The 12566-nt window shown below is 37.6% G+C and overlaps 2 protein-coding genes across 8 annotated transcripts in view; one reads left to right on the forward strand and one right to left on the reverse strand.

Annotated features, from left to right (window-relative positions):
• Window positions 1-3248, forward strand: part of NPTN (neuroplastin) — a 77434-nt gene extending 74186 nt beyond the window's left edge. For both annotated transcript variants that reach the window (XM_084906104.1, XM_084906105.1), the window contains 3 exons: window positions 868-889; window positions 1630-1704; window positions 2241-3248. In XM_084906104.1, the coding sequence (XP_084762230.1) occupies window positions 868-889; window positions 1630-1690 (83 nt within the window). In that variant the 3' untranslated portion in view covers window positions 1691-1704; window positions 2241-3248. The remainder of the gene's footprint in view (window positions 1-867; window positions 890-1629; window positions 1705-2240) is intronic.
• Window positions 1-12566, reverse strand: part of REC114 (REC114 meiotic recombination protein) — a 103402-nt gene that overhangs the window by 1345 nt on the left and 89491 nt on the right. For 3 of the 6 annotated variants that reach the window (XM_084906392.1, XM_084906391.1, XM_084906389.1), the window contains 2 exons: window positions 6018-6131; window positions 3041-3493 (listed from right to left, as the gene is read on the reverse strand). In XM_084906392.1, coding sequence (XP_084762518.1) covers window positions 3329-3493; window positions 6018-6131 — 279 coding nt within the window. In that variant the 3' untranslated portion in view covers window positions 3041-3328. Of the gene's footprint in view, window positions 1-3040; window positions 3494-6017; window positions 6132-12566 lie in introns of those variants that run through there. The other 3 variants (XM_084906393.1, XM_084906390.1, XM_084906394.1) reach the window with 2 other exon arrangements.

Raw genomic sequence — 12566 nt, forward strand, 5'->3', positions numbered from 1 at the left:
ATCCCTGCTTAAATGGGACCAAGTTGCCCTTAGTTGAAATAGGGAAGAAAAATTTATAAATCAGAACAATAAAATACCAATTTAAGAAGGCGTCTAAACTCAAATAATGGAAGCTTTTGATTAAAAAAAGAAAAGATCTCTGGCTCATCTGGGTTTGGGTTCTGGTTTTGGCCAGGGCACAAGAGTGAGCCCGTCTGTATCTGAAGTCTTTTCCAGAGGGATGTCACCACCTCTCAGTTTTCCCTGCTGTGTCACAGAACACCCTCTTATTGCTTACACTTGTTGTTGGCATGGCCCAGCCTGGCTGACCCTGGTTGACCTATTATGGCTTCCTCTTCCTCAATCTTATTTTCCAGACTACAGACTCAAAACAGCAGGAACAGTGTCCTTTGGGGAAGTGAGGATGTGTGGCTAAATGTATAGAACATACACATCCATCTACATTGTAGGATTGAGCTAAAATTGTACATGCATTCACCATAAGAAAACAAACAGCAGGATTTTACAACTGAAATGTTGGTTTGTCTTCTCATCTGTTTAAGAGTGAACCACTGGAACTTGGGGACAAGATGAGTACAATTACATTGCAGCCTATCTGTCCGCTATAGTTGCAGTTTTTCATGACAAGCATTCAAAGTGTTAACTAAAACCATTGAAAAAACATCTCTGCCATTAAAAACTTGAATCTAGAAATAACAACTCCATGAGTGTTTTGCACCTCCAGATGGAATGGCCTTGAATAAATGCTATGTTTTTTTACCACTTGACGTTTGTTGTTCTGTTAATCCATATGCAATCTCACACTTTTCTCCTTTCTTCTCCTATCAATGGATTCTAAAAAAACCCCAAAACTGAACACCTGTGTAGACGATGAACCAGCTGGGCCAATGTAAGTACTTTATTGGACATTGAGTGACTAGCTTCTGATGGAATTATTTTGCATTCATGTTTTAATCGGTGGAGTAGCTAAGATTGTAGGGAAGAGTGAAATGAATGTTGCAGTGCAAACTCAGCAGCTTGATATGCAGGTGGCTGATGGGCAGGCTATTTTAGTAGCAATATAAAGTAGAATACCATTTGTTTAAAATTCTGCATATCCCCTATGCTTAAATTATGGGAAAAATGACCAGTATATCTGAGACTTCAAGTTCCATACTGTCTGGCTCCATTAACAAATACGTGTATCTAGAACATGGAATTGCAAATTTGGATCAATCCAGGATTAGAATTTCCTAGAGTTGGAGACCAAATAGTGCTCCAAGATGTGCCAGAGGACCCAGAGCTGCCTCTGTATAATTGAGTATCATTTATCATTTGAGAAAAGAATGGCGCTCAATAGAGGGGAAAAAAAAAACTTATTGTAACCTATATAGTAACTATAGTTTATAAATCAAAGGGAAAGTTACCTGTATATTCTTTAACTTGAGAGTCAAAGGGATCTACTAATTGAAGATGTGTAGGCACTTTATCCAGGGAATATTTTTATGTACTAATATTGTGCAGTAAACTGTCTCACTACACCAGGGATGGCAGTAAGTGAAAGAGTCCCTGTATTTCCATGTGTTATACTTTCCAAAAGTTGCTCCTGACTTTGAGTTTAACTCTTGTAATATAATTTTTCCTCCAAAGGAAAACCAACTCTACCAACAATCACAAAGATAAAAACTTGCGCCAGAGAAACACAAATTAAGTACTACTTTTAATGTAAGTATGGCCTTCTTCAGAAGTTTTAAAAATTTTATTGAAATGAGCATGACTCTGTTGATCTTCTTAGAAATTTTTCAGTATTTGGTGTTATGCTGCAAGATCTTTTTGTTGATTTCAGAGCGGCTCAGACTGGTGGGAACCCATTATATAGCAGCTGAAAAGGACCATTTTTTCAGCTGCATTGTTTCACATATTTTCATAAATGCCATTTCAGAATATGTATGTTTCAAAATAACACTTTGTGCTACTGTTTACTTATATATGTTAAAAGAGGTAAAGTTAAATTCTCATCTTGCTAGGTGGGATATTCCTGGAGGCCAGTTAGTCCCTCTCTGCTTCTGAGGGCAAGGCAAGGCCTGGTAGCTAGGACAGCTAGCCCCAGTGCCTTCCTGTCCGGCACATGGAGATCAGAATTTCACTCCGCATCCCTGAGCATGCTCTTTGAAACAAAACCTTGTTTTGTGTGGCACTTAGTTCTTAAGTTAGGCTTTTAATTTCCAAATACTCTTTTTTCTTTTCTTTTTTCTTTACAGATCTTTAGGTTCCTGAAACTGATGGCAACATGATCTGCTAAATATTCTGCTTGGACCTTTTTGGTTCTCTCCCGTTTAAATGAGCAACACCACCACAACTGTCTAAAGCATGCCTTATTTAGCCTCTCCTGTAAGGGTGACCTTGCAGGTACATTTTAAACAATGCTTCAGTGTAGAAGGTGTAAACTATTTTGGGCTTGATGTGCTGTGAATGTTGCTTCCTTTTCCTTTATTAAAGTATTTAAATAGAAGTGAAAAGGTCCTCTGAGGATAGGATCATGCATGCGCCATTTTTTACTTACTGCGACTGTTAATTTGCAAAATGCACTGCTGCCATCTAGTAATACATTTTTGTAAAGTACAAGCAAAACCTAAAAATAAATACAGTATATAAATATATATATCTATATATTTATATTTTGGGGGGTTGGAGAAATACAAAATAAAATGCTTGTTTCAGTTTTAAGCTGCTGATATTCATTTCTTATTGTATGTTGTCAGTTGAGGAAATTGTGCGGTTCTGGTACAAAAGTAATATAAACTGAAATCTATAATTTTAATGGCTTAACCAATGATTCTAATAAGAAGCTGGAATAGTCCATTGAATGACTATAATGAATTTCAGTATATATGTATGATTGCTTTTTAAGTGATTATTTTGTTGTTTGCTGAATCATGTAAATTCTTATATCCTTTTGCACTGATCTCTTGAACCTTGTTGTACATTTAATTAAGACATACTTCTAATTTACCTTTAGTTTTCAGTGACCTTGACATGTTCTAGCATGGTATTCTATGAACTAGATATACTTTGTGGTTAACACTATGTTTTTTTTTCTTCTTCACATTGATTTAATGGTTGAGTGTAGATTTTCTCACCCAATGGGGTTCTCTCACTCAGTATGTAACCGTACATGCATGTACTCATGTTTTGTGTAATTGTTGATGTGCAATGATGTATAGAAAAGTGGATTCACCGGTTTTTAAAAATAAAACATTGATAAAAGATGTTTGGAATAATATTCTTTATTCTAGTCTTAAAGAGGAAGCATTTGTCAAGTTTCTTAATTCTATATGTACACAGAGTGTTAATTTCTCAACCCCGTCAGTTTTTTTAGTTCCTTTTCCACCTCTTCCACAAATGCTGGGAAATTCTGATCCATGAGGCAGAAGCGGAGAAAGGAGCCTAATTCTTCAGCATTCCATGCAGATTGTTTGTGGACTAGGGGCAGCTCCTCTGATGCCAGGATAGACTATGGGGATTCCAGAAGAGTGGTTTATTAGAGATTACAGGCAAAAGCAACAGAGTGAATAACAGAAAAACTGCCTGAAGGAAAGATTAGGGAAATATATACCAAAAATATTTATTTGTTAATTGTTAATTATAATTAATTATAATTAATTATAAAAATGTTAATTATAATTAGCTCTATAGGGTTCCTTTACTTAAAGTTTCTTAATATACATAAGAAGTGAGATAAACTTGTATCCTTAGGTATATGGAGTATATTAATGATGTGATTTGCAAAGTTAAGACCCTGTTTTAATAAAGAATACTATGCTGATAACCTTACGTGGGTTGATAAGAAACCTATCAGTAAATGAACTCCACTAGCTTAGTTTTTCATTCCCACCTCACTTTGGGGGAATGGGTGAGAGCAGTTCATTTGAAAATGGGTTCTGAAGATAATAAAGAATGGCCACACACTGACCGTCCAAAGCCCCATGTCTTTTTCTGGTCCTGTCCACGAGAGTTGACAAATTCAGAAAGGCATATGACTATGAGGGCAATCAAGATACACAACATTTCCATCCCCTCCCCCTACAACCTACCTTTGTTGTCAAACTCTTAGTCTCACCCCCCCCTCCCCAGCAACCACTGTGCTGTATTCTTCATACCTTAGTCATATAAATGAAATCATATAATGTTGAGCACTTTCTTTATATGCCTGTTTTCCATTTGTATATCTTTGTTAACTTGCAATGTTTTAAAACCCGTTAAGTAAATATGTTGCCAATATTTAAATTAGGAGAGTTTAAATAAAAGTCTGACTCTGCTTGGCAGTTTAGAAGATAGAGCACCACTGACCTAATGACGATAGCACCAGCTTGGGGTCCACCTACATCTCCTTTACTTCTCACACAAATTCTGTTAAGTAGGTGGTTTTATGCCTTTTCTATGGATGGGAAGGTTTGGTGTATATGTATCAACTGACAGTTCTCTAAGAACTATCTATATGCTAGAAATTTATTTTTGTAAATTAAAAGTAACTTTGCAGACTACCTGACTGTAGAAAGAAGAAAAATGAAAGTAACATGAATACCTGTTCTCCAGGAAGAGTGACTGTGTTAGAATGTTAGTTTATCTCCTTCCAGACGTGTTGTGTGTGTGTTTACTACAAAAATCAAGTCATACATGATGCTTTTGTAATCTCTTAAAAAATGTAATGACTATGAATATCTTTCCATGTTAATAGATAGGGATATTTATACATCACTTCTATTGACAGCATTTTTGTCACATCATGGTTATTTCACACTTTAACCACTCAGTATCCTATCAGTAAACATTTATGTTGTTTCCAATTTTGTTACTACAAGCAACACTGTGAACAGCATCCTTACATGTATGTTTCTGTAGCAGAAATATAATTATAGGTAATAGATATGGCATAAAATTGGATCTATATTGCTAAATTGCTTTCCAAAAAATTTTATCAAAGCAAACAAGAAGCATATCTGAACACTCACTCTGATGTTTTTTCTGGTTTGTACATGGTTCTTGTCTACTATGTAAATAAGCTGGGATATGGTTATACCTTTTATAGCAGATGACATTTCCTAAAGAAGAATATCACACCCTGCCTTGTTCCTTACATTTTTGTGCCTCTACCGTCCTTAGCCACTTGGATGCAATTAACTTTTAACCCCAATGCAAATATGAGGCTACAAACTGTGCACCGTGAAGTCTGCCCTGCTGCTGGACAAGAGACTTACATTTTCCTGTCAGGCAACTAAAGGTCTTTATCCTATGGATGTCCATTTATTTTGAATTAGTGGTAAGCTGGGGGGGGGGGGGGGGGCGGGGGGGGGGGACTCATATTTTCTTCTTTATACCACTTTTAGAACAGTTTGATACATTAAAAAGAAAATTTATCCTTGAATATTGACAAATTCCATGTAGGATTCTGTGAAAACTGTAAGCCGTTGGCCTGAGAGCCTGCTGTGGAGTGCAGCTAGGACTGCAGTGAACAGAAAGTTCCCAGGGAGCTCCCAGCAGAGCACACACCAGTTATTAGGCCCAAGGAACAGGTTTAAGGCTCTGGCCATAGTGAACTGCAAAGGGAGAGGGGAAGTGTATGTGAAAAGTTGAATCCTCCAGGTTTCCACACATCCTAGCTGAGATCTTAGCACTAAAAATTTGTATAGAAACTATTAATGATTTGTCTTCAAATTTATATTGATATTTGTCTTAAAACAGTTCCCAAAATTCTTCTCTTTATTCCTTTTTTGGGGAAAGTGGTAAATTCTTTATCACACTTAAAGGCTAGCACTGTAGGCCACCCCTGTGTTTCCTTAGCAGAGCAGCTCTTTAGTATGGGCCATCATGGTAATCTCACAACAGGGTAGACAGACGACATGGCCTGTCTCTGTCTCTAACCTCTTCCATAGTAACACTTCAAGTTAGTACTCTAGAATAAGGGAGTGAATAGAGATTCAAATGTTCAGGATCACTGCTTTTCATGGCAAGAAAACGGAACATGGAAGTACCTGTACCTGAGCTAACTGGGTCACTGAGGTCCTTCCTCCTGGGGCAGACTGCTGCTGCTCCGGCCGCTGGTGTGACTGCAACGAGACGAACTGCCAGCTTAGCTGAACATAATCATGAAACTGCAGACCATTAAAGAAGTGGAAACATGGATTCATGTTCAGAGAAAAGAAAATCAGGAGAAATCACTTTTGGAGTAGTTTGTCCTGCTATCAGTTGGCCACTACTTGATTTACCATAGTAGAGATACGCAGAGTTTAAATCAGAGGCCCCTGTACCTGGGATTCCTGTGTCCGACACCACTGTGTTCTGTCTATAGAAGCCCAGTCCAGGATCCAGGGCCACAGGCTGGTACTGGAGGACAGTAGATGTTACCCAGCTTTGGATTATCATGATTTGTTATCTAATAATAATTAGTTGGGTAATACATATTCATTGCAGGAAAAGAAATTCCATAATTGCAAGATAATACGTTTTTTAATAAAATTGGGCTTTAAAAAAGATCTCAACCTCTCTAATGCCGCGACCCTTTAACACAGTTCCTCATGTTGTGGTGACCCCCAACCATAAATTTATTTTCATTGCTACTTCATAACTAATTTTGCTACTGTTTTGAATCGTAATGTAAATATCTGGGTTTTCCAATGGTCTTATGGGACCCTGCTAGCAGTTCTCAACCTGTGGATCTCAAGAACCGCTGCTGTAGAGCCTAAGACCATCTACATGGGTATTTGGACCATTCTGGAGCTTACAGCCCAGCCTGCTTCTGTCACTGTATGTTCTAGTTATGCTTTATTCAGACTAGAGGCCCAGCATGCACGCGAAAAATTGTGTGGTAGTCTGCTCACACCTCACCGCCTCCCACCCCGCCCACTCGCCCATCACTGCTTGTTTGAACTCTCTGAAGGGTGGTTGGGAGGGAGTTTCCAATCCCACTCTTTTTCCTCTAATGGTTTTCCTGCCCTTCCTTCGTTTTCCTATGCTTATCTGGAGAGCCTCTGGCTGTTCCCCACTCAAGGGCTAATTAGGGGAAAGAGCCTTTGACCTTGGTTATAAAAGCACCTGTGTAATCACTGACATTAGGCCACCCGGAGTCCAGATGCATAAATTACCTATGTCAAATAAACATTTTTGGGGTGTGTGTGAAAATTTAGGTCTCTGATATTGAGAGGAAAAAAACTATTGCTTTAAAATAATGACAACACATTTCAAATATTGTAATGAAAGTATGAAAAATAACACATAAAAAGGCTGCAAAAGTGTTATTTTACTTTTAAGACAATAATAACTGAAAATAACAGGTTTCTTTCAGGCAACATCCTAAAAAGGTAGCTGCTTTTTTATGTCTTAGGCCTATACTAAGGTCTTCAAAAACCCCTGACCCTGCCTTCTGAAGACTTGAGGTTAACATGTTTATCTTAAAAACTGTGAGGTAACTAATTTTTAAAAACAACCGGCCATACCTCCTCCTTAAACATATTGTCCATCATCCAAGTTATTCTTTTTTCTTCCTCATTTTTTTTTATTAAGATATGTGTACATACTTTACCAATCCCCACCCCACCCCCACTCCCATACATGCGCTCCCTCCCCAGAGTTTTTTGTCCATTGGTTATGCTTATATGCATGCATACAAGTCCTTCGGTTGATCTCTTATCTCCCCCATATCTCCCTACCCTCCCTGCTGTAATTTGACAGTCTGTTTCTTTTCCTTTTTAAAAACTATATTTTATTGATTTTTCACAGAGAGGAAGGGAGAGAGATAGAGAGCTAGAAACGTCGATGAGAGAGAAAGATCGACCAGCTGCCTCTTGCACACCCCCTACTGGGGATGTGCCCGCAACCAACATACATGCCTTTGACGAGAATCGAACCTGGGACCCTTCAGTCTGCAGACCGATGTTCTACCGCTGAGCCAAACCGGTTTCGACAGTCTGTTTCTTTTACTGTCTCTGTATCTATCCTTTTGTTCATCAGTTTATAATGTTCCTTATTATCCATAAATGAGTGAGATCATGTCGTGTTTTTCTTTCATTGACTGGCTTATTTCACTCAGCATAATGTTCTCCAATTCCATGCAGGTCGCTGCAAATGATAAGAATTCCTTCTTTTTTATGGCACCATAGTATTCGATTGTGTAGATGTACCATAGTTTTTTGATCCAGTCATCTGCTGACAGGCACCTACGCTGTTTCCAAATTCTAGCTATTGTAGATTGTGCTGCTATGAACATAGGGGTGCATATATCCTTTCTGATTGGTATTTCTAGTTTCTTGGGATATATTCTTAGGAGTGGGATTACTGGGTCAAATGGGAGTTCCATTTTCAGTTTTTTGAGAAAACTCCATACTGTTCTCCACAGTGGTTGCACTAATCTGCATTCCCACCAGCTGTGCACGAGGGTTCTTTTTTCTCCGCATCCTTGCCAGCACGTTTGCTGATTTGTTGATGATAGCCATTCTGACAGGTGTGAGATGGTACCGCATTGTTGTTTTGATTTGCATCTCTCGGATAATTAGTGACTTTGAGCAGGTTTTCATGTGCCTCTTGGCCTTCCTTCTGTCTTTTTTTGAAAAGATTCTATTTAGGTCCATTGTCCATTTTTTAATTGGCTCATTTATCTTCCTTTTATTAAGTTGTATAAGCTGTCTGTAGATGTTGGAGATTAAGCCTTTTTCAGTGATAACATTTGCAAATATGTTCTCCCACACCGTGGGCTTTCTTGTTGTTTTGTTGATGGTTTCTTTTGCTGTAAAAAAAAGCTTTTTATTTTGATGTAGTCCCATTTCTTTATTTTCTCTTTAGCTTCCTTGGCCTAGGGGCAGTATCACTGAAGTAGTTCTTTCGGCATCTGTCTGAGATTTTGCTGCCTGTGGATGCCTCTAGTATTTTTATGGTTTCCCTTCTTATGTTTAAGTCCTGCATCCATTTTGAGTTTATTTTTGTTATGGTGTAAGTTGGTGATCTAGTTTCATTTTTTTACATGTATCTGTCCAATTTTCCCAACACCATTTATTGAAGAGACTGTCTTGACTCCATTGTTTGTTCATGCCTCCTTTGTCAAATATTAATTGAGCATAGTGATTTGGGTTGATATCTGGAGTCTCTATTCTATTCCACTGATCTATATGTCTGTTCTTGTGCCAGTACCAGGCTGTTTTGAGAACAGTGGCTTTGTAATACAGCTTGAAATGTGGTATTGAGATCCCTCCTACTTTATTCTTCTTTTGCAGGATTGCTGTGGCTATTCAGTGTCTTTTTTTGTTCCAGATGGATTTTTGGAGAGTTCTTTCTAGGTCTGTGAAGTATGCCATTGGTATTTTAATGGGGAGTGCATTGAACCTATAGATTGCTTTGGGAAGTATGGATATTTTGATGATGTTGATTCTACCAATCCATGAACATGGTATGTTTTTCCATCTGTTTACATCTTCCTCTGTCTCTTTTTTTCAGTGTCATGTAGTTTTCCGTGTATAGGTCTTTTACCTCCTTAGTTAAGTTTATTACTAGGTATCTTAATTTTTTTGGTGCGATGGTAAATGGGATTGCTTTTTTAGTCTCTGTTTCTATAAGATCACTATTGGTGTATAGAAATGCCACAGATTTCTTGGCGTTTATTTTGTATCCTGCTACATTGCCAAATTCATTTATTAAGTCAATTAGTTTTTAATGGAGTCCTTTGGGTTTTTTATATACAATATCATGTCGTCTGCAAATAAGGATAACTTTACTACTTATTTTCCAGTTTGGATGCCTTTTATTTCCTCCTCTTGTCTAATTGCAATGGCTAGTACTTCCAGTACTATGTCAAACAGGAGTGGCGAGAGTGGGCATCCCTGTCTTGTTCCTGTTCTTAGAGGGAATGGTTTTAGTTTTTGCCCATTGAGTATAATGTTGGCTGTGGGTTTATCATATATGGCTTTTATTATGTTGAGGTATGATCCTTGTACTCCCACCTTGTTAAGAGTTTTTATCAGGAAAGGGTGTTGGATTTTATCAAATGCTTTTTCTGCATCAATTGATATGACTATATGATTTTTATCTTTCAATTTGTTTATGTGATGTATCACATTTATTGATTTGTGGATGTTGTACCATCCTTGCATTCCTGGAATAAATCCTACTTGGTCATGGTGTATGATCTTTGTGATGTTCTTCTGGAGTCGATTTGCTAGAATTTTGTTGAGGATTTTGGCGTCTATGTTCATGAGGGATATTGGCCTGTAATTCTCTTTCATTGAGTTGTCTTTATCTGGTTTTGGTATTAGGGTGATGCTGGCTTCATAGAAGGAGTTTGGAAGTGTTCCTTCCTCTTGGATTTTTTGGAATAGTCTGAGGAGGATAGGTTTTAGTTCTTCCTTGAATGTTTGGTAAAACTCTCCTGTGAAGCCATCTGGCCCTGGGCTTTTGTTTGCTGGAAGCTTTTTGATGACTGTTTCAATTTCTTCCCAAGACACTGGTCTATTGAGATTTTTAGATTCTTCCTGAGTTTTGGAAGTTTGTATTTTTCTAGGAATATGTCCATTTCCTCCAGGTTGTTCAGTTTGTTGGAATAGAGTTGTTCGTAGTATTTTGTAACAATCAGTTGTATTTCGGTGGGGTCTGTTGTTATTTCACCTCTTTCATTTCTGATTTTGTTTATTTGGGTCCTCTCTCTTTGTTTCTTGGCTAGCCTGGCTAGAGGTCCATCTATCTTGTTTATTGTTTCAAAGAACCAGCTCTTGGTTTTGTTGATCTTATGTATCGTTTTTTTTGGTCTCTATGTCGTTTATCTCTGCTCTGATTTTTGTTATTTCCTTCCTTCTGCTTACACTGGGCTTTTCTTGTTGCTCCTTTTCTAACTCTTTGAGTTGTAGAGTTAGATCATCTGTTACCATTTTTTCTAGTTTTTTGCAATAGGCTTGTAAGGATATGAACTTCCCTCTCAAAACTGCTTTTGCTGTGTCCCATAGATTTTGGATTGTTGTGTTTTCATTGTCATTTGTTTCCAGGATGTTTTTAATTTCTTCCTTGATTTCTCTGGTAACCCAGTCCTTGTTTAATAGCAAGCTGTTTAGTCTCCATGTGTTTGATTTCTTTGGATTATTTTTATTGTAGTTAATTTCCAGTTTTATGCCATTATGGTCTGAGAAGATACTTGATATGATTTCTATCTTCTTGAATTTGAAGAGACTTTGCCTATGTCCCAAAATGTGGTCTATCTTTGAGAATGTCCCATGTGCAGTTGAGAAGAATGTATATTCTGTGGCTTTGGGGTGGAGTGTTCTGAAGATGTCAATTCCATCTGGTCTAGTGAGTCATTTAGGATTGATATTTCTTTGCTGATTTTTTGTTTAGATGATTTGTCGAAGGGTGACAGTGGGGTATTAAAATCTCCTACTATGATTGTATTGCTATTAATCTCTCTATTAATGTCCTCTAGCAGTTTTTTAATGTTTTTGGTTGCTCCTGTATTGGGTGCATATATATTTACCAGGGTTATTTCTTCTTGTTGGATTGTTCCCTTTAGTATTATGAAGTGGCCTTCATTATCTCTTATTATGTCCTTCACTCTGAGATCTAATTTGTCAGATATAAGTATTGCTTCCCCAGCTTTTTTTTCATTTCCATTTGCCTGGAAAACTTTTTTCCATCCCTTTACCCTCAGTCTGTGTGCATCTCTTTTTCTGAGGTGGGTTTCTTGTAGACAACAGATGTATGGGTCTTGTTTTCTTATCCAATCTGTTACCCTATGTCTTTTGATTGGAGCATTTAATCCATTTACATTTAAGGTTATTATTGATAGGTACTCATTTGACGCCATTTTTATTCTATACCCGTGTTCCTTCTTCACTTCTTATTTCTTTATTTTTACAGTAGACCCTTTAGCATTTCTTGCATTGCTGGTTTGGTGGAGATAAATTCCTTCAGTCTTTTTTTGTCTGTGAAGCTCCTGATTTCCTCTTCAATTTTGGTTGATAGCCTTGCTGGGTACAGTATTCTTGGATTCAGACCCTTCCTTTGCATGACTTTGTATATTTCATCCCATTCCCTTCTGGCCTGATAAGTTTCTGTGGAGAAATCAGTTGCTAGTCTGATGGGGGTTCCTTTGTATGTAACTTTCTGTCTCTCTCTGGCTGCTTTTAAGATTCTTACTTTGTCGTTGTTGTTTGCCAATTTAATTATAATGTGCCTTGGAGTCTGTCTTCTGGGATTCATTTTGCTTGGGACTGCAAGCATCTTGGATTTGTGTGGGTTTTTTCTTTTCTATTTCAGGAAAGTTTTCTGTCATTATTTCTTGAAATACTTTTTCCATGTCTACCTCAGTTTCCTTTCCTTCTGGAACCCCTATTATTCGAATATTATTTTGTTTTGTATTGTCCCAAAGCTCCCGTAGGCTCTCCTCCTGCTTTTTAATCTTTTTTTTCTAGAAGTTGCTCTACTTGGGTATTTTTTTCCATCTTGTCTTCTAGCTCACTGATGCGGTCCTCTGCTTCATCTAGTCTAGTCTTGATTCTTTCTATTGAGTTCTTCATGGTAGCAATGTCATTTTTCATTTCTTCCTGGTTCTTCTTCAG

This window comes from Pipistrellus hanaki (genome assembly GCF_964339955.1).
Source record: "Pipistrellus hanaki genome assembly, chromosome: 1".
NCBI classification, from domain to species: Eukaryota; Metazoa; Chordata; class Mammalia; order Chiroptera; family Vespertilionidae; genus Pipistrellus; species Pipistrellus hanaki.